Raw genomic sequence first — 27,537 nt, 5'->3', positions numbered from 1 at the left:
ACAGAAACTGAAAATACTTTGCCCTATTAATATTACAACATTTTCATACTGCATTGGACTAATGCAGTGTAGGATGTAAGAAGCAAAATTTTCAACCCTGACATATTGCTTTCGCTCAGATCAAACAGAGGTAAATGCAGGGGTATTCATTTCTGCAGAGCTGTGCAAATGAAATGGGGGCAAAGAGACCAGCAGTTTTTCTTAAAAGAAAATACAATTCTCTGGTAATAGAACCGCATATATTAAAGTACCCCTGTTTTTTATTTTTTAAATAATCCTATTAATCCATCAAGTATCAAGTTCTGTGCATTTTTGCGAAAGGAAACTTAATGTAACTTAGACACATTTTGGGGTCCTTAAGTTAACATTCTGAGCTGTTTCTTTTAATCTTTTGTAACATTTAACAATGGTGCCAATAGCTGCTTGTGGCAGAGCAAAGCTCTGCCCTTTTTAAATTGGCAGGGATGGGGTTAATTTCCCCTACCTGCCTGGGTTTATTATGTTCAGGTGGCTGGGGATGATTAGTTGATTAGGTTAATTAACGATCAATCACTGCCCAACCACCTGACATAAAAGGAGGCCTCTGCTTCTCATTTGGGAGGAGGGAGCTGAGGAAGCAGGTTTGTGTTTGTGTTTGTGTTTGTGTTTGTGTTTGTGTTTGTGTTTGTGTTTGTGTTTGTGTTTGTGTTTGTGTTTGTGTTTGTGTTTGTGTTTGTGTTTGTGTTTGTGTTTCCAGTGAAGGCATTGCCCAGCCTGGAAACCTTAATTTTGTAAGTTTTGTTGTCTTTCTTTTTGTGTTTAAAGATTTTTATTTTGCCCTTGTGCACTTTATTTTTGTGTTTATTTATAATAAAATTAGGATTTTTTGAACTGCACTCGGTCTCTGGGCCTCTATCCACTCACCAGCCTACCACACTGCTGTATTGCTGGTTAAGAGCATCTCAAACCTGCAGTCCTCTGAGCAGTGAATGCCAGTGCTGCCATCAAGAAAACTTATTCAGGAGGTCCCCAAGAAGTGACCCTCTGTGAATCAGTGTCTCTCTTGGCTTCAGAATCTCAGCATATTTAAAAACATGGCAAACCATGGTAGACTCAGGGCTGCAGAACGATTGTGCACACATGCTTAATGTATGCTGAAGGATGTGGTTGGGACCCGAAGATTTTCTCTCCCCTAATACCGCAAGGGAGGGACTTGATATAAAAACCATATTTACTTAAAGGTGCTAACTTTCCGAAGTGTCTCAGCGCGTGTTAAGTTTACCGCTTATTGAAACCAGGCAGTCTGTCTAAATCACAATCTAAACAGAGCAGACCACAAGTAGTGCTGTGTGGGAAACATGATAAGCGTGTATATATATGTTCTCAGGTACTATGTCAAATTTTTTCCAGGCTAAACAAGTGTTTTCTGCAGCACACTACGAATGTCAAATATAGGCTACATAGGATGTATTTCATTGGTTTTGTGGATTAAGAGGGCAATATTTTAACATATGGGGTTGTAATACAGTACATAATATGATTCTGAAAATGCAATTTACCAAAAGATGACTGCGCTTGAACTGTATTACATAATCATTTCCTTTATTCAGATTCCAAACATGTTGCTTTCTCAATGCAAGATGCCTTGTAGGAATAGACAGTGTTGTCTAAAATCCCATGATGTACTGTATTTATTCTATTATGACGTTGTGCTGCCGAAACAGCCAAGAGACAGTGAATGACAGACACATGAATTACGCTGAATTATTTCGGCCCTGAAAACATTTGCATTTTTGTCATGGAAAGGCAACAGTGAGTACTGTACAGATTGTGACTAGCCTGTACAGCATGGTGAAATTGCCAGATAAGCAGCTGGAAGGTTAAAGTTTCTTAACAGAAAAAAAAAAAAGAATAAACTGCACACTTGCAATCCCTTTAAAAGAAACACATTTATATTTAGCCAACATTTCGGTACTGGAGTACCTTCAAAATAAGATGGGAAAGGTAATATGATGTGTTTTAAACCCTACAGCCTATTCGGTAACATTGTAAGTGGTTGAATGATGATATTTGTGCTGAGAGCATCCGACATATCTTTTGAATGCTTTGCCAGATTCAAACCTAGACAAATTGACTTGATGTAAAAATAGGAATTAAGGCAATTGGATTGAATGAGTTTATTCCATCCATTGATGGTAACAAATAAAACACAGGGTTTGTGAGGACTTTGTAAAGAGAACCGTTAAGTATTGTGGTGGTCCACTGTTGAGGATTATTCAAAATCTGGACCCCCAGGCTGTTGTTGTTCAGTACATGTGTAACCTAAACAATGGACACAGGCATGTTTATTGTTTATATATAATGTTTTTTCTCACTTATAACTATATACTGTTACAAGTATCATGACCAATTCCTCACTAGCAGTGTAAATTGTGTAAAACCAGTTCAATAATATTTTGGAAATAGGTGTTCAGTATTTCCAGACAAGTGGGTTAATAAAAGCGCCTTGCATATTTATTGTATTTGGCAGACACCGTTATCCACTTTTTATTTATTAGATTTTAACGGAAGGTCTTGGGAAACCTTTTTGTTTTCCTCAGGGGAAGGCATTACCTCTTAGCAGACCCAGCAGTGGATCAAAACAAACGTTGCTGCAGAAAGCAGCCCTGAACCTTAACATTGTAGATTCAAAGAAAAACGTAAAAATGGGAAACCAAATATATTTATTGGTTTTGACTCATGAGTCTATTTATAATTAGACCCAGTATCTCAAAGTCCTTTTGTTCAGCTGGCATTTATGTTTTTTTTTTTTAATCAGCAGGAAATGACAGATACTACATAACAACTGCCTAGTAGCTTTAATGACAAAGAGCCCTTGAGCTCCCTGGACTAAATTGGTCTTTTTTTAGGCTCGGTAGAAGCTGTTGTCCCTCAAATGTAAATCAAACTCAACTTAGCCTTGGTCTCTTTCACTGATGTTAAAGATTTTTTTTTTATTGTATCAGTTACCAAATCAGTGTCATACTGGTCTGATTGTATCGTTTCCAATGTGTTGCCTGTCTGGAAATTTCTAATTAAATTTAAATGGTTTCACCAGACATGACTGGAGATTAGAAAAACCCTATTACTCAACCACAAGTGTGGCTGCTTTTACATTGACTTTGTTAATGGTTTCTCAAAGAGACCATGAAAATAATGGTCCCCCTTATAAAAGTTTACCATTGTAAAAATATCGTAAAGTATAGTGAAAGCACAGCAAAGTATGGCTTAGCATAGGAGGTATGGCTAAGCATATTCAAGAAACATGGCAAATCATGGTAAACTATGATAACCATGGGGAAAACTGTAAAATGACTGTGCAAAAATACCATGAGCAGGGGTGGGGTATATAGCGAGAACTTTTTTTTGTAGGTGATATTTCCATTGCCTGTGCCAGCCCACTGTATGGAAATAGTCTCCAGTCTTTTTGAGTGTGTATTAAGTACTTCTCAAGTCCTCCTAATTGAAACTACAGTAAAGGTTTAAACGTGTATATGGCAAACTGAAACACAAATCTTAAATAGTACTTTACTAAATGTTTAACCAGATATTAATCTTGCATCGTTGTGATTTTATTTTAAAGTTAATCATCTACTGTATTGTGATGCATTGTAATTTTATACTTTATGTGAAAATCTATGTAAAATTGGAAACAGACACAAATAATAAATGATAAAGATGACTTTAAATCAGGGTGACAGACTTGTTTCTTATGGCGGGCCTGGTGCTTGGTTTGGGCCAAGTGACAATTATAAAAATACAAAGACGTACACAACCTCAAAATTATCATATTTAACAACAATTATCATACATAGCATATTTACATTCCTCTAAATAGCACATTTTGATTCACTCGCTGTAACCTCTTAGAACACGTGGACAAATATGCCTCTGAGCGACTTCCTTCCCATGAGCAACAAAAATTGTCATGTTGCTGTCAATCAGCAACCACGTAGGTGAGACGGCAGTGCATCAAATGGTTCGAGTTATGACACCATAAGACAAAGGCGTACAACTATTCCACTTTATTACTTGGTAGAATGATAGACAGTGACACGGTGCTCCTTCTAATTGCTTTTAAAAAGGAAAACTATCAAAACAGAAAAAGAACCATGAGATGCTTCACAATCAAATTCTCTCTTGGCCCCTGTGGTTCTTATTGTACTGTAGTTGTAGGTGGCTGATTTGGCAGCAGCCACAATACTTTGTAAACAGGTCCATTGTAGTAGATTTTGCACGACAGCAAAACATGCATGCACAGTTGATGTTGCTACTTTCATCACACGACAAACCTAAAGTACGAGCTATGGCATCTACTTTATAACAAGAAAAAAACCCTTTAAATTCAATGTCATCATAAAAATTAATTTAAAAAAGCCAAAATACACAACAATGTGGTATTGCACCATAATTCATAACACTGCACATGTGGCTGACACCACTGTACCACTGTCAGTAACATTTGATTGTCAACTATCTTCTATTTTAAATGAACACACTAGTACTGTATATAATCAAATATTATCAATCAATCTGAATTTCTAAAGCAGTGTTGATACTGAGATTGTAATAAAAACGCCTTTCGCTATTTGTGTCACTTTTAGACATTCCTGCAGAATACTTTGCAATTTGTGAGTCTGGTGACATGTCTATTACCGATTTGCTGAACGAGTCACACCATGTAAAAGTCTGCATATTTAACTTTCTTGATCTCTGTTTTTCCTCTGGCAACTAAAGTTATTAATTCTTGCGCCCGTTGTTAAAATCAGTCCAGCATAGTTTACAGACAATATGCTTTTTTTTCAGCGTTGCACGAATTTGCCTCAATATTTTTGTTTCTTTATCGGGATGGCTTATTGCACGCGAAGTCATTGTAGATGGTGAAGTATGTGAGCTTGCCTCGTGCACTGAAAGCATGCCTGTCACGGGGCTCCCCTGGTTCCTAAACCCTGCTAGGTACAGACGGGGATTGCAGTAACCACACACCGGCCATGACTTTTGCAGATATTAAAGGTTTGCTGACATAAAGGGGTTTACATTAGAGTTTTGAGCAAAAAATCTGTCCGGAGAATTGTCCAAAAAATGGGAGAGTCCCAGCGAATAAAGGAGAGTTGACACGTCTGGTATCCTATTGAATAAAAAATCCTATTAAATGATATTCCGTGGGCTGGATGACATTGCTCTGGGGGCCGGATCCGGCCTGCGGGCAGTATGTTTGACACCCCTGCTTTAAATAGTAAAGCATGTCTTCCTTTGCATTGAAAATGTGTATAATAGTTTTAACGGTTTACACAGAAATGTTTAATCAACTAATAGATTTACAGCCTTAAAGCTCCCTATTTTGAGCATGCTCACTGGTACAGTAAACAGTTAAAAACAGTTATTCACCATAATCTCTTACCAGGTTTAGGTGCCATATAAGAAACGCTGATAAAGATTGTTGAAGACGGCATGCTGGAAAATCATAATAAAATAAAACGTAAATTATCTTTATCACCATATTTGTTTTACTATTAGACTTCCTTATAACTGGTCTGGAAAGCAGTGCCACACTGTGCCTCTGGGTCTGCTGAAAGGGAAGACTTCTCTACTGAGCTTGAGCTTCTCTCACAGGCAGTAGCACCTTGCATACTCTGCCCGGCTTAGCTTGTGCAACTACTGTTCTTAAGTACTAGCTTTAACACTACTTCACTAATGTTAACTAGTGTTAATATGTACAAATTGAAGACATGGGTACATTGTTGTGTGTTAAAACAAGACATCCTTCAATCTGATTGGGGAAAGTGTAAAAATAAAACATTTGTGTGTGTGTGTGTATGACGTGCAGCTTTTTTCCTTACATTAGAATTGTAGAGATTCAAAATGGGTTATTTTTGTTAAAGTTCTGATGCAACCTTTGAATGTAAACATCAATCTCTCTTTCCTACTTTCACCTGAAGAAGAGATCTTTGAGGTCTTGAAAGCTTGTGAATAATTATTATTTAGTTAGTCCAATAAAAGGTATCTCATCTCCTCTTTGTCTATCATCTCTGGACTAATACGGCTATGTCACAAAGGTGGCTGAGTGGGTGACGTCAGAACCAGGAAGGAATGAACACAACAGACAGGAAGGATGAAATGAAATGATGGTGACGCCTGCTGGCGCTGGTTTATTGAAAAATAAACAGTTTAAACAAACAGAAACAGGACACGGCACTCCACGCCAAAATAAATAGATACACAATAACTGACTATACAGACAAACACGGTGCACGGACAGACACACTAACAAACATGGTGAGCAGATAAATAAACAAGTATCGTGCTGGTCCCACCAGCACGCAATAGCAATTGTTGACAAATTATTTCTCCTCCTCTCTCTCTCCCGTTCTCCACTCACCGAACACCCAACCCCAAGTCAGTAAAACGTGCATCTATATATACTGTTGTGCTGGGATTCAATTACTAATTCATTATTCACTTGAACCCCAGCACGTGAATTAATTATGTGCAACCTCGTGCTCACATATTAACTACTTTAAATGCACGTGAAGTGATGTACAATCCCGTACCTAAATACAATTATACATTTCTAAACACACAGTGAAACACAGACCCGTTTATATCCTGTGTACCAATGACTATACACCAACATTTAACACACCACACGCAACATATATAACAGACAATATACACAGGGGAGGGCACTTTGTCACAGGCTACCATTTCATCTAACAAAGATATCATTAAAAAGTCGGTCAGATTTTCTGGTTTTTGGGTAATCAGAGTGTATGTCACCTGACTGGTTATTTGTTGTTGAACATGCAGCCTTTGATAGAGTGCTAATTTTGTAAGCCTGGAATTAGAGGCAAGCAATCAAGCATTTTGGAACAATCATGTACTGTGGCCCTCCAGAAAATTTCAAAGACAAAATGAAAGTGGTTATGAAAATAGGTACCGTTATGCACATTTTATATCAAATCATTATTAACTCAAAATTGCTGTTTGTATTATTTGACCTTTGATTGCAGCATCTTCTGTGAACTGCAGTACTTGTGGAAAACAGATCAATAATCAATATGATGATAAAATGGTCAGTCACTCCTGCAGGGTGGAGGGCGAAACCTGTAACCAGCCAAATAGCCCTTTGCACTATCCAGGGCTTTCAATATTTAGAAAACGTGCTGTGTCATAAATATAAACCCTGATCTATGTATCTCTCTTACTATACGGCACTTTTAAATACATTGAACTGGGTTGTGTTATTTTAGCTATGAAAGAAAATACTTGTTGTAATATAAAGTATGATTGTGCCAATAATTAACAAGGGTCTCTTAAATTAGCTAATAAAACTGTTTTGTGTTAAACCATTAAAGAAATTACAGTAGAACCTATCATATCTGATCCTGTAAGATACAGCCAAGTCAGAGCTCTCTTAATGGAGTATAACCCCAATACTTGACGCTATTAAGTGTTTGTTAGGTTTGTGGAGTGATACGGTTCTACTGCAGCAAATTTTACAGTATAATCGTAAATCTCGAAAAACTACTCACTTCTAAATCTTTTGTAGTAATTTTTGTATTACTTTAGTATAAATACATGTTAATTTGGATTCATATGTTGTTTTTTTCTGACTTTATGTGAACAAAAAGACACACATTTGCCCGTTTTCCCATTGGAAATAGTGATATTTTGAAATATCACTGTCCTGGTCACAAAAGCAAAGTTTGTGGGGAATAATAGCCATTTTCTATACTTTTGAGGCATAAGCAATTAGGAAATAACATTTACTACCCAGGAACAAAAATTATAATTGTTATACGATGTAATAACTTCCCTCACAGAACCTAACTGAAAGTAGTCACCTGAAAATCATATTTAAAAACAAATTACAGTGAATAAAGTGCACTCAATTTATTGTATTTTTTTTTTCATGATTTACAACTTTTAAATCACATTTCATTCAACATGTGAGACATGAGGTTTGGGGAATTCCAGTTTTGTGTTTGGGGAATTCCAGTTCTAGTGAATCAGATTCTCAGAGGTATTACCTCCATTTGTAACTGATGATAAATAAGCCAAGTGTGATGGAAAAAGGGGTTTCAGGGTGGGTGTTGTGTGCATGCTAAAGAAGAACTGGGTCAAGTCCCACATGGTGATCATGGTGTCAAAAGTGGAAAAAGTCGTTATCTTTAACAGCAATGGCTTCCTTTAACTCATAGAAATATATGTTTTCCCCCACAAGTGATTTATTGTCCCTCTTATTATCATTGCTAAATATACAGTAATAATATTTAGATCAGCCAGTGTTTAGATCATGTGTGCAGGACCAAGGGGCGCAAACTGTGTCTTAGTTCAAATAAGTTAATATCGGATGGTAGGATTAATAAGTGAATGCAATACTTTACTCCATTAAAGAAAAAAACAAATAGAAATTCCTGCACATTTGAAAGCACCTTCTTGTTCCCAACATTCTTTCTTTGATGGGTTGAGAATGTAGATGACCTTTTGAATAAGTCATATGGTTAAAGAATGTAGCCTTGTGTTAGCCTGACAGTCAGCGAGGGCTGGATGCATATTTCAGTGAAGCACATTGACCTAATAGCGGTTGAGAGACTACACAGGAGAGATGTGATTGCGAAGGCCGTGCTCTCTCCCAGCTGACGGGAGAGGGGATGGATCCCACGGGAGAGAATCTGCTGAAGAGAGGTTATACTAAATCTCTGACTGTGACAAATCCCAGAGCAGGCTAGCATTGTGTCAGCGATTGTGCTTATACTGCAAGCTTTCAAGTTGCATAGAAAACTGGGTCAGCTGGATACATTTTTTGGGCCTGAATCTACCATTTAGAGTTAAATGGCAATCTAAAGGATAGTTGTTTTCTTTCTGTGGATTTATGTTTTATCAAAAACTTTTCTGCATTAAAAGACATCAAATAAACAATACTAGTTTGAAGCCCTAGTATTGTATTCTTGCAGATCAGGACTAGTTTAGTTCAATTTGCATAATACTTTGCAAACCTAGTTTTGCCCACCAGGAATTGGGCTGTATGTATTCACTTCTCTTACTGCTGTCCTTCCCAACAGCACGTACTGCAGGGCTTCACAACCATGACAATAGGCACCCTGACTGAGAACCTCCACCAAGTGAATCTGTACAAATGTGACATTCTGTTCCTTTTACAATCACCCCCTTTAATGTTCATTGTTAATACTAGCACGGGCATGGCAATAGCATTAATGCAAATTAATGAATCTCAGCCTGGTGGCAGCAGTCTTTTTAAAGACTATCCTTATGTTATTCAGTCAACCTTAAACCATCTTGCGGGCCCCAGTTTGGGAACCACTGATGTACAGTACCGTAACTGCTTTTCCACCACTATGACGGGATGGAATTAAACCTCCAACCTAAAAATGCTTCAAGCTCTTGTTAATCCACCAAATGTCTCCTTTTCTCATATACTAGCTGCATTCAGTAATAGGCTGCCCTCTAGAGGCAAAATGAGTAAGAAAATAATGCCTTAACAGCTGCAGTGCCAGACTTAGAGAACAAATGCAAAAGCAGCTGGGGTTGATACCTGCCAGAGTTTTGTCATTGACTGTCTTTGTGCCATAGGAACACAAACGCACATACAGTGATTAGGGATTTAAAAGTGCCACACTTTAACTAAAATGAGTTCAATAATAAATACCACACTTCTAAGCTGTTATCAAAGAAAATAGAACAAGTACACCGTAAAGCAAAAAAAGTTTCCCATGAGGAAACAGACACAGAGTATGTTTATTCAGTGTTGCCACTGGTAAAATAATAAGGACTGGAAAATCTAAATTTCAACAGTGCAAATGATTGTCTTGGCTGTTTATTTTTTAAGGCTGTAAATGCCAGTGGTAATGACAGATCTGTTGCTGTTTTGATAATGTACAGTATAAATTAAACTTTCTATGTATTTATTATTTTACCAAAAACAACCTGTGAAAAGGACATCCTATCTGTACTATACTGAATGCAGCAAAGTGTGATGGGAGGTAGAGCTGGATAATTAGTCCTTGTAGTTTCTCTTGATTTACTAAAAGAAATATCATCATACTGTACATCTAAAGCCAGCTTGAGAAAAACAGCCAGACACATTATCATTAAACTGCAATCATTCAGCGGTAATGACAGTAATGAATTAGCTGCTGGATCAGGTGCAGGGGCTGATGCAGATGAAGTGGCTGGCATCATTGCAGGGGCTGCCACAGGACTGCTTCTTCTCCCACGGGATCTCCTGTGCCCTCTTTGCGCACTCAGTCTTGGCACTTCGCTGGCATCCTCCTCACTGTCACTGCTTCAGAGCTGGATTCATCATGCTGCATCAGAATCGTTGTTTGTTAAACTTTGTAATTCCAAACACTGCTTTGCAGTCCGGCATCTTCCGCAATCTATTTTCAATGTGTATTGGGGTAACAATTAATTTCTTAGACAAACAAGTGACTTATATAGTAACGAGAGTGCAGACAGACAGCCGGGCGCCATGAGCTGTCAAGGCTGTAGATGGGCTATCAGGAGGAAACAACAGAAATGTCAGAAGACCGCTCACTTGAGGAATGCAGACTGATATAATCGAACTTCAATACATGGTGACAAGTCCCTACTGAAAAATACAAATAATACAGCAACATTTCATTGTTATAATACTGTATTTATATGTAGCTGTGAAATTGACCGCTCCTGGTCAGAATAGCTATGACAGTATTTTATCTCTCTAATTTTTGCAGTTACACAATTCTTTTTGTCAGGGTAATTCATACATATAGCTAGGAAAAGTTAGTAAAGCACAGCTCTGTATCTTAAACACTCGCACAGCAATTGAAATTTAAATTCCAAAACACTTGTTCTAGTGTTAAGACGTCAACAATGAAGAAAAAATAAAACTTGTACTCTCATTATTTTAGAACTTACAAAATTCCAAAACATTGTCTTGTAAAAGTAAATGATTTTTGGGACTCATAATAATGTGCATGTTTTATTTTTTCATCTGCATTACATCCCATGTGGTTTCTGGCTGCCGCAACCTCTGAACTTCTTTTCCTCCCACCATCTCGGTCTTTGGCATACCGCAGCCAATTCATAGCTACTGATGCAAACTCCTCTTCTGTGGCTTGTTTTGTAAAATGGTTGTTCCTCACAGCTCCTAAAAAATGTTGAGCTATGATATTTGAAGTAAATTAAATGTAACAAGTTGAGCTTTTCATGTATTTTAAATTAAGATAGCATAGTCGACAGAGTGACACGATTGTCTAGCATGCACTATACATATTTCATTGAAGTGGTCATAGCAGGCCTCACCATTTTCTAGATTCTCAACCATCATTAGTCAGAATAGGGAATAGACAAAGTGGGTGACTGGTGCCAGTTTAGCACGTTGGGTGACTATCAATGGTGCGTGGTCCCCTTCACTACAATGGGGCCATGCTAGAACATTTTAATGACCTCTGAGTCTGGAAATATCAGACACATCAGAAATATCTTTTAGATATATATATATATATATATATATATATATATATATATATATATATTATATATATATGTGTCTGTAAAGACATTGTACTTAGTAAAAATAATGTTCTAAGATGGATATAAACGTAAAAACAGCAGCAGCATTTTTACAGGGAAAAAAACTAAAATGCAGTGCTGCTATAGATCGAAACAGATTGATAGTGCTTTATTGATCTCACTGCAGACCTCCTCTCTCTTGTAATAGGTGTCCCAAATGTTAATTTGACATCAACAAAGTACAGTAGGTGCAGGTTGGAGACCTTCAAATTGCTGATTTGTTTCTAGCTTGTTTTAATATCATTGGAGATAAAAAAAAAATAAGTGGCTACATTTCTACTGCAGCAAACTAAAAAACAGTGTTCAAATATAACTCGAGCAAAATTATAGTATTATTCTTCTCATAAAGACTTTCTCTCTCTATTTCATCAGGCATCGGCAAGAATGTGATTTGTGACCGAACGGCCACCCCACTTGATGCCTTTCGCATGATGTCGGCAGCTCACTACTACCCAAAGCTGATGAGCATCATGGGAAATGTGCTGCGCTTCCTGCCGGCCTTCGTCAAGATGAAGCAGCTGGTCGAGGAGGGCTACGTTGGGGAGCTGCTGGTATGTGAGGCGCAGGTTCACAGTGGAAGTCTGCTGGGGAAGAAGTACAACTGGAGTTGCGACGACTTGATGGGAGGTGGCGGGCTGCACTCAGTGGGCAGCTACATCATTGACCTGCTCACCTTCCTAACAGGGCAGAAGGCATCCAAGGTGCACGGATTCTTGAAGACTTTCGTCAAGCAGACGGACCACATCAAGGGCATCCGGCAGATAACCAGTGACGACTTCTGCACCTTTCAGATGGTCCTAGAAGGGGGGGCCTGTTGCACAGTCACCCTCAACTTTAACGTGCCTGGGGAGTTCAGACAGGAGGTCATCTTAGTAGGCTCGGTGGGCAGACTCATTGTCAGCGGGACTGATCTCTATGGTCAGAAGAATGATGCCTTCCAAAGGGAGCTTCTTTTAAAGGACTCCACTCCGCTGGGAAACGCCTTGCTGCCTGAGAAGGCCTTCAGCGACATCCCGTCACCCTACATCATTGGCACCATCCAGATGGTGCAGGCCATTCGACAGGCCTTTCAGGACCAGGATGATCGGCGCACTTGGGACAGGAGGCCCTTAACCATGGCTGCCACTTTCGAGGACTGCCTCTACGCCCTGTGCGTGGTGGACACCATCAAGAAGTCCAACCAGACCGGGGAGTGGCAGAACATTGTCATCATGACCGAGGAACCGGAGATCAATCCTGCATACTTGATCAGTGAAGCCATGCGGAGTAGCAGGGTTTCCCTCTATTGCTAGCTTTCAGGAGGGGAGAATTAAGGGATACAAACAGCTGTTACTGTATATACTGTATGGCAGAAAATATATGCAGTATGTGTCACATTAAGATAATGGGAGGAATTTGAAGGAGTTTAAAGAAAAATACCACAGGCTGGCCTCAGCCAGTGGATAACTTGGTATGCAAGAGGCTCAGGTTTGATAATCAAACTATGTGAAAGAAGCTCTTTCCTAAGCATCTGGGGAAATCTGACACATTGGCAAACTCTCTGGCAGGAATGCGCCACGATTTGAAGTAGGATTGTTTAGTGTTGTTTTAATACCCCCAAAGGGTTTACTGATATGGATATGTGTGGTTTGTGGCTCAACTTCAAGTAGCAAATTAAAAGAGCAATTCACTTTTAGTGTTTCAGAATCAACCTCGCCCCCTTTATCTGTTGCTTGCGCTAAACAGTCAAAACACAGTTTGGGTAGTTTTAAATTGAAAACAGGCCAGGGATAACAGGGTCCAGAGGTACAGCACTTGCACTTCTCTCAACAGTAAAGGTTATGTGCTCTTGAGATAAACAGTTAACCCATGGCTATATTCACTAATACACAGGAAACAAAGAATATGTGGAATCTGGCTTATTGTCCTAATATAATAGATATATGTGGGGTCATTCAGATAATTTTAGACATTTAATGAACAATTTATCTATGGCACAGTTGTCAATGTCATACAAATCTCAAGTAAAATACATTTCCTTTGACGGCATTTTTTTTTTTTTTTTTACCTTTTTACAATTAAATACAAAATGAACAATTGTATACAGGGTTTCAACAGAAGCTTTCAAATACTATTCATTATTCAGTCCATGCTTATGGAAATAAATGGCTGACATTTATTGGCATGGTCACTAATATCTACTTTTAAAAGGTTTAATTCAGTATGAGGCACATACCTGTACCACATGGGGTGCTTAAGACTAGACAAGAACATGCAGCCTTCAGCAGTGCAGCATATTGCTCCAAACTCTAGGATTCTACTACCCTTAGTGCCTCTCCATTACCTCAAGGATCAAAATTCACTGTTCCTATAAGTAAACATGGTAATAATCCTGAAGTGTTTCTCAGAAAATAAAGGACTTACCAAATTAGGTAGAAGGATTCTATGATGATCGCTCCTGTGCTTTTATTGACAAGTGGTTCCAAATGGAAAGAAGAGTTGTTTTGTAGACCTCTCTGAAGTCATGCCTAGTGGACTGATCTATTGTAGCAGTAACACTGCAGCATTCGAATTTACCCATTTTGGGTAAAGATTATATTGCGTTTTATTTCTCATGTGATTTCTAGTCACAGCTCATTTGCTACCTCCTGTACCATCTTGCCCAGGGATGAGCCACTTCCCCTTGTGTTGCCTTAAAATCCTCCCAGCTGTTAAATATGGTAGAAACAGAACCACAATTGGAATCTAGGAATACAAATTTCTAAATGAACAGGTTGCCACATGGTTTGTGAACAAATAATGTCAGATATTACCAGGATGGCTTTATGTGAGTTACAGGGTATAAATCCCTTTACCTCATGAGATTGAAAACATCATGTTAGTTGTCCCTGCTATCCCTGGTGTACTACAGAATTATACACTTAATAGTTTTACATCAGTCAAGCATGCCATTCCGTTTTCCCAATCATTAGCTGTGCTTTTCCCATATAAATTCTAAATTCTGACTTCTTAGTCAATGGGTTCCATTAAAATTTAAAATCACATGACATGGCTAAGAAGCTAAGGTCTTAATTAGCTTCAATCAAACAAACTTACATTTTTCAGTCAGTGCTTTCAATGAACCTGGATTCTATTTTAAAATTCAGTTGTCAGATTGAAGAGCTGTACAATTAAACATGTTAAGAGCTTTTCACTAGAAGGGTATTTTTTTTTTTGCATAGCTTTTTCAATTGATTAAATGCATATGTTTTAAATGCATATGCATAAGGTTTCTTATGATGGAGCACAGCAACTAGGCAACAACATGGAGTGCATGAAAAAAAAAAAAAAAAACTGTCTTTGCTTAAAATGTGCCTTGGATTATATCTGCACAGAGAGGTATGATTTTGCATGACCATGAAGTCCTTTTAGTAGGGGGAGACATTAGGTGTCTCATACTCCCATTCAAACCCGATTTAAAATCTTTCATCCATATCAAATCATTTTAAATACACTTTTTCGTGTTGTTAGTAAAGCTTTTAAACTCAAATCAGTGTGATGGAAATACTGACATTATCTTAGGGCAGTATGTTAATGGACCGGTTTTAAAACTTGAAGGGAAGTAAAACAATACAGTTGAAGCAGTGAACTACTGCATTTCCATCCATGGGCAGCACTTAAGCATGTACTCCCTGATAAACAGGGAATGTACCTATAAAAATGGTTGCCCTATTGTAATTATATATTAATGCAGGATGCATCATGATGAGATGCAACATGCCACTTACAGAGTAGGAGGCTAGGTCCAGTGGCTTAAGAAAAGGACTTGATAATAGGTCCCCGATTCAATACCCGGCTCAGCCTCTGACTCACTGTGTGTGACCTTGAGCAAGTCACTTAACATCCTTGTGCTCTGTCCTTTGAATGAGACGTAAAACTGAGGTCCTATTGTAAGTGATTATGCAGCAACAGTTGTTGATGCATAGTTCACCCTCTAGTCTTTGAAAGTCACTTTGGATAAAAGTGTCTGCTAAGTGACTAATTATACTAATAATAAGGTGAAACTTTTTAAGGTACTGTGAGAACAAAAATGGGTTATCATACAAATTGGGTATTTATGAATTCACTGTGTTGTACAATCTCATCATAAGGATTTCACCTCATACAGTCCCCTAGCACTAAGTTGGAGCATTGAGCACTGGAGCGCAAGTTCTGGCTTAGAGTGGAGAGTGCTGTCTTTTGAGTTACTAATACTTTTTGTTGCAGCACAGTAGTTCTTGCAAGAGTCCCTAAGAAAGTGCTGACTAGGCCCAGCTCTGCTTAGCTTCTGGCGAAAGAGGTGGGAATATAAGACATACTAAGGCTTAAGGCCTCAGATTGCAAAGAAAAAGTAAACCACCTACACAGTACTCAGAAGAAAAGAGCAAGTATCCCTGATACTCTATGCAAAGTTCCCCAAAGAAACTATGTCCTCTTCTTTTAATTGAATCATTTTAAATGTACATACATGAGTGACATGAGCCCAACTTTCTCTGCAAAACATCTCAAGGGTACTGGGGCCTCTATAGAAATGAGCATGAATAATTAAAGGGCTAAACAGAATACACCTATTCAAATGATCTTTCTGATGTATGGCTTTCCCTGTTGTTGCCACTGCAGAAGGGGCTGAAAAAGTTGTGCCGTTTACCTGCTTCACAAAAGGGATTAGAGCTGGCCTCTTGGAGGATAAACAACCGTGAATGTGTCAAGGTTTAACAGTTGGAGCAATGCTTAGTGAAGTATGAACAACTAGCAATAATATATGTACTGCTGAGAATACCAAATTGAGAACTACTATATCAATATACCTATTTCAGGCACAGGACTGAAGCAGGGGAAGGGGGCATGTAGCACTTAAATTAACAGGAGGACTATCTCAATCTGCTCATCTTTGTTATGAGTGCCATGGCAAGTAATTGAACTGCTACAACACCTCCAAATGGCTATAGTCAGCCACAGCATGTGTGTGCTATCAGTAGCTATTAACGTACCACTCTTAAGTGAGCACCTACAAAAAGTATAGTTTGTGGTTACTAGTCTCCTATTGCAAACAGTTTGGCGTCCTTCATAATCTCACAATCTCACCAAATCTCTTGAAGTTGGTAACTACTCAATGATTAGTTGTATGGAGATAAGCATACAGCTTACACGGTCTGAAACCTGCAGTCTTCCATTGTGCTGTTTAAAACTCCTTTAGAACACACCTTTTAATAAAGTGTTGCAAGTCTACCTTCATGTTGCTATTTACAATACGATGCTCAAGCAATGCTTGCTGTACTGCTTAGCACTACCCATATATTGCTTGTTGCATGTCAAATAAGCCTCATTCATTAGAAGAAAAAAAAAAATCTACTGTACGGTATAGTACCTCATTAGTTTATGTTAGGCACTGAATAATTAAAGACCCAGTGTCCATTGAGATTTCATGGAGCTAGGAGATAGGAAAAGTTAACATTTAATCCAGCTTTTGTTCTGTGGCTGTGCACTGATACAAATGATGCCAAGTTCAAACTTAATTCTGTGATGTTACGAAATACTTGAAAAAAATATTTTTATAATCTAAAGGCTTTTTTAATGTAGATGTGAAATTGGTCATGTTTTTTTTTTTATTATTTATTGAGCTGCAAATGCTTTTGACTACTTTTATTTGAAGCTTTTTATTATGGCAGAAATGTTGCAACACAACAGTGGCTTCTTCCACAAGTAAAGTGGAGTATAGAAAAAATATAACCTACGGAACAGCTCAGACAGCTCTGATCACATGCTGGTATATTGTAGAGCATAGGATGATAATGATTTCAGATCCTTGGATGGCTGTAAATTTCATTAAAATAATTGTTGATGGCAGTCACAGTAATGCAGAGCTACTGTATAGACAAGCTATACAAAGTCTATATACAGTGTGCCACCATTCTCTTCATTAGGTATCTTACCTTTCATGTATTTGGCTTGATTTTAAATGAGGAAAAGGAGGATGGAGAGAAACTTCACCACTGCTGTCAAGCCATTGCACTTTTTTTTTTTTTTAAACGGGCAAACAAAATAATTCCAAAAAAATTTTCATTTTGTAGGTCAATGAAAAAGGCACCATTTTTAATGGTCATTTTTTTGAAGCTGTAGCAAAGAAAAAATATTGAAGGTTCCTTGCAGATACTACAATGTTACACTTCTGGTAAACTTAATAAAGTCGCATGAAGCAACTAATTTGACATTAAAAACAAGTCAGTAATAGTAAGAGTGCTTGGTACTTCAATTGCAAGCCAATGCGTCTAGTCCCTGGGAGTTCTTTTAAAGACAATATATGGCAAACATTTAGTTATATGTTAATCTCAAACTGAAAAGCCAGTGTCTGATCACACGTCACACATTTTTAAAGATCTGAGGTTATGCAAGAAATATTTGACACCCGGAACTAAATTCTGCATCTATATTGCACCCTTTACCCTAGGGGTGCTGTACTGTAAACTGTATATATACGTTGAGAGGCATTCTAGCTATGGAGTACAATGTTTAATATGCTCCAGGAGCACAGGGAGTGACCAAACTGCTGGAGGGCAGAGTACAATTTATGGCAGTCTAGATGTGGGGGTGGGATGTAAAAAATAGTATGGGACATAAGACACACAAAAGATTAAATGAAGAAGTATCAGTGATTTCCTGACAAAAATTTCCGATCCGACTTTAACTGTTGCCTGATTCATGTCAAACAAAGATAGCAACTCATTACCATTTTTTTTCTTTTAACAGATCAACAATACTGTTACATTAAAAATCAACATGCCTATATTCAGACTAAAATGTAAATACATACTTAGTAATGTGTAGTTTAGAGAGGTATAGACTTGTGTAAGTTTAAAAATGTTATTATAGAATGCCATAGAATGAAGGCTTGGCTAGATAAACTAGCAACAGTTTGTGTTTATGCTAAAGGAGTACCATATGTGGTGCACTTCTGGGACAGGAATATTTTTTTTGTAGATGCTGTCCTTATAATGTTAAGTCTGGATAAGCAGCAGTTTATTTAAACAGTGATAATGTTAATTGGTCCCACAATTATCGTCAACTGTTGCTGATAATTAGAAGCATTATAGAAAGACCATCATCAGTATATGTGGCCTTGTTTATGAATACTGCCCCCAACGGTTCCTGTACTGTTGTTGGAAGAACTGGATTAATTTTGTTGCTGTATTTGTGTTGCTGTATATATATTATATATATTATATATATCCTGAGATATATATATATATATATATATATATATATATATATATATATATATATATATAATATTTGTATAATACAGTATTGTTACTTGATGGCTTAATAAAACAAACTACGTATATGGTTATGTATTTACATATATAAACGTTTGCTTACATTAAGAATAGATAAACGAAAGGGGGACTTACCATAACATTTGTGCAGTTTATATAATGGAGATAGAGTGTTTTAAATGATAACAAGAAAAACATTTCTGTTTGTTATTAGACAAAAAAGTGTGACAGCTGTGTCTTCAATCTAACTACCTTGTAAAGACTAGTTCCATTACCGTACTCTATCTACTCTGTGTCCTCCTTGTTTTATTGCTGTAACCTGCATCCCTGCTTTGTACTGCTTGGGGAATGTGGTTGGTTTGAGCTAAGCATTTTGTTTTGTGAAGGTTGCAACATGGTTTGCAAATGTAGCAGTTCTTATTCAATGCTTTATGAAATAAGTAATAAAAAAACACACAAAAATGAAAAAAGGGAATTTGGGTAATTTTTTGGTAATTCCACTTGCTCTAGCAAACAATATGAGACATGCTTTATTTGCACTAACCAACTCTATAGTTTGACCATTGCGATTATAACAACTTGCTGTACATGTTTACAAAACCCGCCTTGTTTGCTAAAATCCCTGGAAAACCGGAACTCAGCCGAGAATGCCTCTGTGCAGCACTGCTTCTGCACGGAAACTGGCTAGATCCAGTATGTCTGGAATTAGGTCAAAACCCTGGTTAAATTATTTCAAGATTTGGCAGCTGGTATGTTAGGCTTGACAGAATATTAGGCCTAATTTACAAAAGGGCACTAAATGTAGCTGTAACATGCATGTTAAGTAGTGACCCTAATGTGCACTATAAATCTAAATCTAAATGTGCTGTCCCATTTACTAACAGAACACATTCATTTATTTGCACACTGTTTGGCTAATTTACATACCATAGCATGCATATTACATGTATTGTGATTGATCATTTAATGTGCATGATAATGTTCAACACCCATGACCACTGTGATATAAAAAGCACCAGCAGTCCAGGCGTATAGGTCAGTGGCTTATTGTGAAAGGTGGAGTTGGCTAACGTTTACCAAAAATGAGCGATCAACAGGCAAAGTAAACAAAAACTGTACACAGAGGAGTTAGAAATTCTAGTGGAGGAGGTTGTTTTAAATTATAATACATTGTTTGTCAGCAAGTAGGTAGGGGATATGCTCGAGCTGGGAGTCAGAGAGTCTTCCTGAAGCGAGTAGTGCATCCTATAGCGATGGTGCCTAAAAAGAACGGCTCAACTTGGTTGTGTGTGGACTTTCGAAAGGTTAATGCAATCTCCAAGTTCGATGTGTACCCTGTGCCCCGTACAGATGAACTCCTCGACCGACTGGGAAAGGCGCGGTTGATCTCGACTTTGGATCTGACAAAGGGATACTGGCAAATTCCACTAACTAGAGTTCACAAGAGAAAACTAATTTCTCTACCCCAGATGGCCTGTTCCATTTCCTGACCGTGCTGTTTGGACTACATGGAGCCCCAGCTACCTTTCAAAGAGTGAAGGACAAGGTCCTTGCGCCCGATCAGAAGCATGCCGCCACACACACTGACAATGTGGTGATTTTTACTCTACCTGGAGAGAGCATATTAATAAACTTTCAGCCACCATACAGTCTCTGAGGGAGGCGGGTTTGACGGCTATTCTGTATTCTGTACAATTGGCAAAAAAGAGACCCAATATCTTGACTTCATCATGGGTAATGGTTGGTAAAGTTGGTCGCCTCTAAAGTCCAGACTGGTGGAGATGGCGATCCTGGAAACCAAGTCTGAGGTGAGATCGCTACTGGGGTTATCACTGCTTTATCCTCGAGTATTCAACTATATTTAACCCCCTGATGGATCTCACCAAGAAGACTGCACCAAAATTAGTGAAGCAGACAGGGGAATGTCAGGGGCCCTTTGATATGATTAAGAGAAAGTTGTGCAGGCCCCAGCTCTAATTTCACCAGATTTAAATAAAGAGTTAATTCTTTAGACTGATGCCTCCCTGTCACAACGATGGCCCGAGTGGGGGACGTCAGACCAGAAACAGGAAAACAAACAAACAAAGAGAGAGGTGGAGTTTGGTGGAGCTGAGCTAATGGTCTCGCTCAGCATTTAATGAATGACCAGACAGACAGAAAATAAACGGTTGTAACAATACAAAAACAGGACACGGCACATTCGCCAAAATAACCAAACAAAATGGGCTAACCAAAACACGGTGAGCAGATATTTTACTACTAATACTTTTTAACTATTCTTATTATCTTTACCTCCGTCTCCAATTCAGTTCTCCACTCACCGAACACACAACCTCGAGTATGTGAAAACATGCTGCTTTTATGCAGCTGTACCGAGACTCGACCTCTAATCAATCATTCAATTGGAGTCGCAGTACAACTGCACGTGCATTAATAAAGTGCAATTCCCCGTGCTCACATATTACATTTTACTTGCACGTGAAGTGCTGCGCAATCCTCGTGCCTAAATACAAATATACATTTTAAACACTCGTGTTACACAGACCCGTTTATATCCCGTGTACCAATGACTATACACCAACATTAAACACACCACACGCAACTTATTGTAGCAATTCACTTGCTCCATAAAGTGGGTGTAAGTTTCACCCACCTGTCCCTTTAATTAGGGTCAGTAGCCTGGCCAGGTTAAAACTCAATTTCCCATAGTTCCTTGCTATCAACCTCTGTTCATCCTCTCCCTCATTGGCTCATTCAGATATCCACTCCTCCAATCTCAGAGCTCCTTGGAAGCCAGTACCGGTATTAAAGCTGGCTGGCTAGGTCAGAAGAGGACTCCATTTTCAAATAACAGCATATTACTTAATTACAGTGTAACTTTAACTTTAACTTTATTTTAGATAAATACTGGTGCATCCATTTACTCTTTTGTTAATCTTGTACTTTGTCTAAACCTTTCTTTTTTGTTTACACTGTTACTTGTTTAAGTTTAGTTGCTGTTCAAGGTCTGTTTAGGGGTTGTTTTTGTTAGCGTGTCCAGTCTCCATTTTGTTCCTGATTCTCCTGATATTTTCCAAATGGCTGTTCACCACTCAACCCGGTACTACTCAACAGACTAACCATTTTCTATTTGTTGGTGTGATTATTCCTTTTCTGTTTACTCGTTTTTTCTACTTTACTTTGATACTTTGGTTCCTGTAATTTTGGTTTTGTTCTTTTGTTACTTTGGATTACATGTGCATTGCTTCACTGGACTTGTTAGGCCCAAATTCCATTCATCATACATTGCCATCAAGACTGTCTTTGTAATTGTTTTCCCCATACACTTATTCATTAACCTTTGTCTTTTTGGCCTGTAAGTGTGTTGGTTTTGTATTGTTGTGGTGTGGTGTGGTGTGGTGTGTGTGTGGGTTTATTGGAGGCCCATCGGACACCACGTTCTTTTCGCTTTAGTGTTAGTTTGTTTGGATGTTTGTTTAGTTCACGTTACTTTCTTATTCACCTGTACCTACCACTAAATGCAATAAGTTGTTGTCCTTATATTTCACTTATTACATTATAGTTTACAATAATAAACCATTTGTTTGTGAAATTGACACCCCTGACGTCCCTGCTTTTGCTGTCTGTCACTCTTGGTGACTTAGTTATAGATATTGGGCCGGTAGTATCTCCTTAGGGAGGACAGTACAACTGCTTCTCAGTTGTGCAGAGTGATCGTTACAATATAACAGAAAATACACACAGGGGCGGGCACTTCGTCACACTCCCATATTGTTCTGGGAGCAGTCCTGTCCCAAGAAGGTGATGGAGTAGAACACCCTATTATATATAAGCAAGAAAATGGCTCCTAGGGAAATAAACTCATTGAGAGAGTTTGGCCATCAAATGGGCTACACATGTTCTTCGCTATTAATTATTGGGATATTCCTTCTCACTTGTCACGGACCTTACCTGACCTGGTTACATATGATGAGGAACACGAACACCTGGATAACTCTGTGGTATCTGACGCTGCAACCCTTCCACTACAGCACTGCGTGGGTAAGGAGCACCAAAATGCTGTTTTTTTGTTTGTTTTTTTTCACGTGGGGGCCATTAGGGTTAGTAGACCAAAAAGAGCGATGTGTAAAGTGGGTTGCATGTGTTCCCATAGCGTGGGGCTGATCACAGGGAGGAGTTTGGCAATAAAAGGGGACACAGCTATGTGATTACACCCACTTACACTGGAGTTACTAACGCGCTGGAGCGCTGTGTTTGTTTTTGTGTATTGCAGAGGACTAGGAGACGGGAGCTGCAGCCACTGAGAAAGCACAAACCCCTGAGCACTACCCTCACTGCTCTGCACAGAGAAGCAGCACCATCTCCCGTCTGGAGAGCACACTTTCATGCACCATGGGAATTAAAGCTTGTGAACTGTTTACTTTCTGTTTTGGACTGAAAACCTGCCATGTACCCCCCAGTGCCATCGCTGGTAGAGGGCTGACTATTATCTGATTGTTAAATAAACAGATGTTTTTAGAGAATTAATTGTTTTTGGACATTCACTTTGTCACCCACACCACTGACCGTCTGACAAACTGCCATCTGTTTCTCTTGGTAGATAGAGGACGTGTTCAGGTGGAGCTGTGTGACCTGCGTGGCAGACACATAAGAGAAGCTTCGTGAATGTATGCTTGCCTTAACATGTTTTGGGCTGAATGCACTGATCCTGAGAAACTCCCAACCTTCAGATGATTGGCTTTGGAAACATATACTACGTTTGGATTGACGTACTCCTGTGAGGCTTTTCCAAAATGAACATGATCAAAAATAAGCGCTGCAGCTGGATAACTTATGAGCTTATCTGTAGCAGTCTCTTCGCATTGCCACCACAGCCCTCACCCCCAACTTCAAAAGGGTGGCACTGAAAAAGAAGTGTCATTTTTCACACTAGATACCAATTTTTTTAATCATTTTCATTTTAAGTTTTTTAGTTATGACTTCTACATCATGCTTTTTTGTGGCTTGTAACTAGTTAAGAAAAACAAAGCCAAAACATTTTTTTTTTCTACATTGGACTGATCTCCTTTGTGGTCCACTGCGGGGCAGGCAGCGATTGGATAGACTTTGGCGTGGGGCCGATCACAGGGAGGAGTTTGGCAATAAAAAGGGACACAGCTATATGATTACACCCACTTACACTGGAGTTACTAACGCGCTGGAGCGCTGTGTTTGTTTTTGTGTATTGCAGTGGACTAGGAGATGGGAGCTGCAGCCACGGAGCCAGCACAAACCCCTGAGCACTACCCTCACTGCTCTGCACAGAGAAGCAGCACCATCCCCCGTTTGCAGAGCACAGTTTCATGCACTATGGGGAACTATGTAGTTTATTGTATATTTTTTGGGTTAATTGTTGTAAATAGATTGATTTAATTAATTGTTTAACTGCTGTGGTGCTCCGCTGAGGACGATTACCTGTCTGCATGGAGCAGCAGCTGAAAGCAATCAGCTGTTCCAGCAGGCAGATGGGTGTGTCACAGCAGAGCGTCAGTATAAAAACATAGCAATCACTAGGATTGGGGCTGCTGCAAGGCCTGTCGTTTTCACGGCACCTTTGATTTATAGTTTGTTATATTGTGTTTTATTTTTAGTGTTTTTACAGTCTTGCACCGTCCTCTGTGTGCTACCATTGCTGGTACCATCACATGACATTATTGTTTGTTTTTTTGGTTTTATGTGTTAATAACTACTGAACGCCGTGCTAGCGTGTTTCACTGCACTTCTGTGTCTGGATCTCACCTGCCTGTCTGCTGCTTGTGTCTGTGTGGGAACAACATGTAAGAATGCCACAGGACTACATGAGGTAAGTGGACCTTCGTTGAATAATGTTGGAAACCCCTAGATGGTACTGTATGTCCCCCCAAACCTTCCTCTGCAAACCCAGAGCCGTTTCGGTTGATAGAGATTTGGACTTCATACATTTTTGAAGGACTGTGTCGGAGAGAGGTGGATAATGTTCAGAAGTGTCTTTTTGTGATTTCCTGTAGCGTTTATAAACCGCTTAAAAAGTACTCCCCACCCCTGTGCATATTATGATTTGAATTTAGTTTTGTTGTAGTATTATGTATTGTTTGGCAGGACGAGCGAGGTGCTGTCCGCCATTATTTGTTGTTGTTTTGTTTTAGTTTTTTGAAAATACCTCATGAGAATGCGTAACTGTCAGCTACTGATTGTTTAACTGGCTGACAGTCGCGCAGATTATGAAACTATAGCTGAGGGGTAATAAGATAATTCATTAATAGCTAGTTAACCCCTCGGCCATAATATAAAAGGCAGGCAGTTTGGCTGCACAGAGACAGAGTGTTTGTTAGCGGAGAATGGAAGAGTCAGGAGGTAAAATAAGAATTAGTAAACAATTGCTACTCGTGCTGGTATAAAGCCTAATATAAATACTTGTTATTATTATTGTTTGTTTTGGCCCACGTACTCTTTTGTTTGTAAACGTGTTTTGTCTTGTTTAAACCTTCTATTTATCAATAAATGCGCTGCAGCACAGTTGTACTCTAGTCTGTCTGTGTGTGCGTTGCTTATTCCTGGTCTGATGTCACCACCAAAGTCATCCTATTCACAAACGGCTTTCGGCCGCCAAAGATATGCTTGTGCCATTAAAAGCAGCAAAAAATAAAAATGAGGACTGACTGATTTGGCTGGAACAGAAAGTAGACGATCTAGAAAACAGATAAAATCTGCGAATTGTTGGTATTCCGGAGGGCTCAGAGGGGAAAAATATAACGTCGTTCACAGCGGACTTGTTAAAACATATTTTGTAGTTACCAGAGCATGAAAGTGGCCCGGAGGTGGAACGAGCACATGGAGCCCTAGGCCCAAGACCAGATGCAGGCGAGCTGCCTAGACCCATCGTCTTGAAATTGTTAAGATTGGGAGACAAAAAACGACTTCTGGATGCTGCAAGAAAAATGGAGCAACTCACCTGCAAAAAACAAAGTTTCCTTTCTGTTTCAGGACTTCTCTGCTGAGCTGCAACACAAAAGAATGGAATACAAATAAATAAGCTATGCATATAAATATGTTCATATGTGTGTGTGTATGGTATACACAATTGTTTGCTTGATGATACGATTTGGGTGGCTAAATATTAACAGGAGCAAGTGATTATAAATGCTGCATTGAAAGTACTGCAGAGAAATCTTCGGTCCAAATTTCTTATTTTTGTTTCAAAATGCTCCGTTGGGTATACTCAAGTTGCTGTAAATTGCTATTTTTTTTGTTTAATTTTACACACAGACAACAGATTTGTGTTCTTAGAGAAGAATCATACGATTTATAACAATACAGGAAACGTTACTGTAAAAGAGGGCAATATCTTTTTTTTTTAAAATCCTAAACAAGTGCGTCAGATGCATTTCTGTACACACAATGTAATAGTAAAGGCAGCTAACAGTGAAACAAACATCACTGGAGATAATTACTACAATAGTAACTGTATACTCAGAACCACTTAATGACAGAATGCCAGAGAACTTTCAAAATAAAGGGTTAGCATTGAAGTCTCAAAGAAAATGCATGTATATTTTAACAGCTCAAATATTGTGTAAATTACATTATGGCTAATGCTACACTAAAAAACATAATAGTTACATCCTGGAATGTTAAGGGAATAAATAGCCCAGTAAAGTGAACAAGAATTTTAGCAGAGTTATCAAAACTTATCTCTGAAATTGTTTTGTTACAAGAAGCACATCTCACTGAATCAGAAACATAGAAGTTAAAACAGAAATGGGTTGGTCAAGTTTTTTTATTCAACTTACAATAGTAAGAACAGAGGAGTCACAGTTTTTATACATAAGAAAACTCCCTTTATATGCCAGAATACTGTAATAGATGATAATGGTCCTTATGTTATGATTGAAGGTTTATTATACAACAAACCAATTGTTATATTGAATATTTATGGTCCAAACAATAATTCTATACCTGTTTTCAATCAAATCACATCACTTATTTCCAATTATTCAGATGTGCCGATACTGCTGGGGGGGAAGACTTTAATGCTGTACCAAATCCTGTTATAGACAGGTCGGGTAAGCCACATGTTTTAGATAGAGGACTAGATAGAGGGCGGCTGGTGGGCAAAAAAATGGGGAGGCAAAAAAAAAAAAGGCAGGGGCCCCGTTAATCCCCCAGCAGCAGTACAATTTTATTACTGTATTGTGACTTACAACACTTTCTTAATATAACAATATTATTATAAATTATTATTATTTATTTGGCAGAAGCCTTATCCAAGACTCACGGTAGCAGATTGCACAGTAGGCCAGACTTGAGTTTTTTCTAGTGATGGAAAAAGTAAAGCCTTGTGAATCACTGAGGCCTTTGAACCATTGGTTTGCTGTAAGGTTCACTGATCTGAATCACATTAAGCGATTCATGGTCTTTAGTGCCATCTAATGGTAGATCTGAAGAACCCACTGTCTTTAAAGGGATTATTAAAATGTAACAGCTATCAATAATAGTTACATTAAGTACAACAACACTATTAGTTTACAGAGAAGGCAATGACCTTTCATATGTTTTTGAAATACATTATTGAGCACTTATTAATGTTCTCAGTTATCCTGAGAATGTATGAATTAAATAATTATTATATATTCTGTTTTCAAGGTATATTTTA

At 38.5% G+C, this 27,537-nt stretch overlaps 1 protein-coding gene across 1 annotated transcript in view; it reads left to right on the top strand.

Moving 5' to 3' along the window:
• LOC121314572 (glucose-fructose oxidoreductase domain-containing protein 1-like) overlaps positions 1–15,489 on the top strand; it is a 57,053-nt gene extending 41,564 nt beyond the window's left edge. The window contains exon 2 of the mRNA XM_041247987.1: positions 11,968–15,489. Within this exon, the coding sequence (XP_041103921.1) occupies positions 11,968–12,887 (920 nt within the window). The 3' untranslated portion in view covers positions 12,888–15,489. The remainder of the gene's footprint in view (positions 1–11,967) is intronic.
• Positions 15,490–27,537: the final 12,048 nt, after the last annotated feature.

This window comes from Polyodon spathula, chromosome 4, assembly GCF_017654505.1.
Source record: "Polyodon spathula isolate WHYD16114869_AA chromosome 4, ASM1765450v1, whole genome shotgun sequence".
Classification (NCBI taxonomy): domain Eukaryota; kingdom Metazoa; phylum Chordata; class Actinopteri; order Acipenseriformes; family Polyodontidae; genus Polyodon; species Polyodon spathula.
The sequence above is the reverse complement of the archived record's forward strand: the minus strand, read 5'-3'. Positions and strand labels throughout refer to the sequence as shown.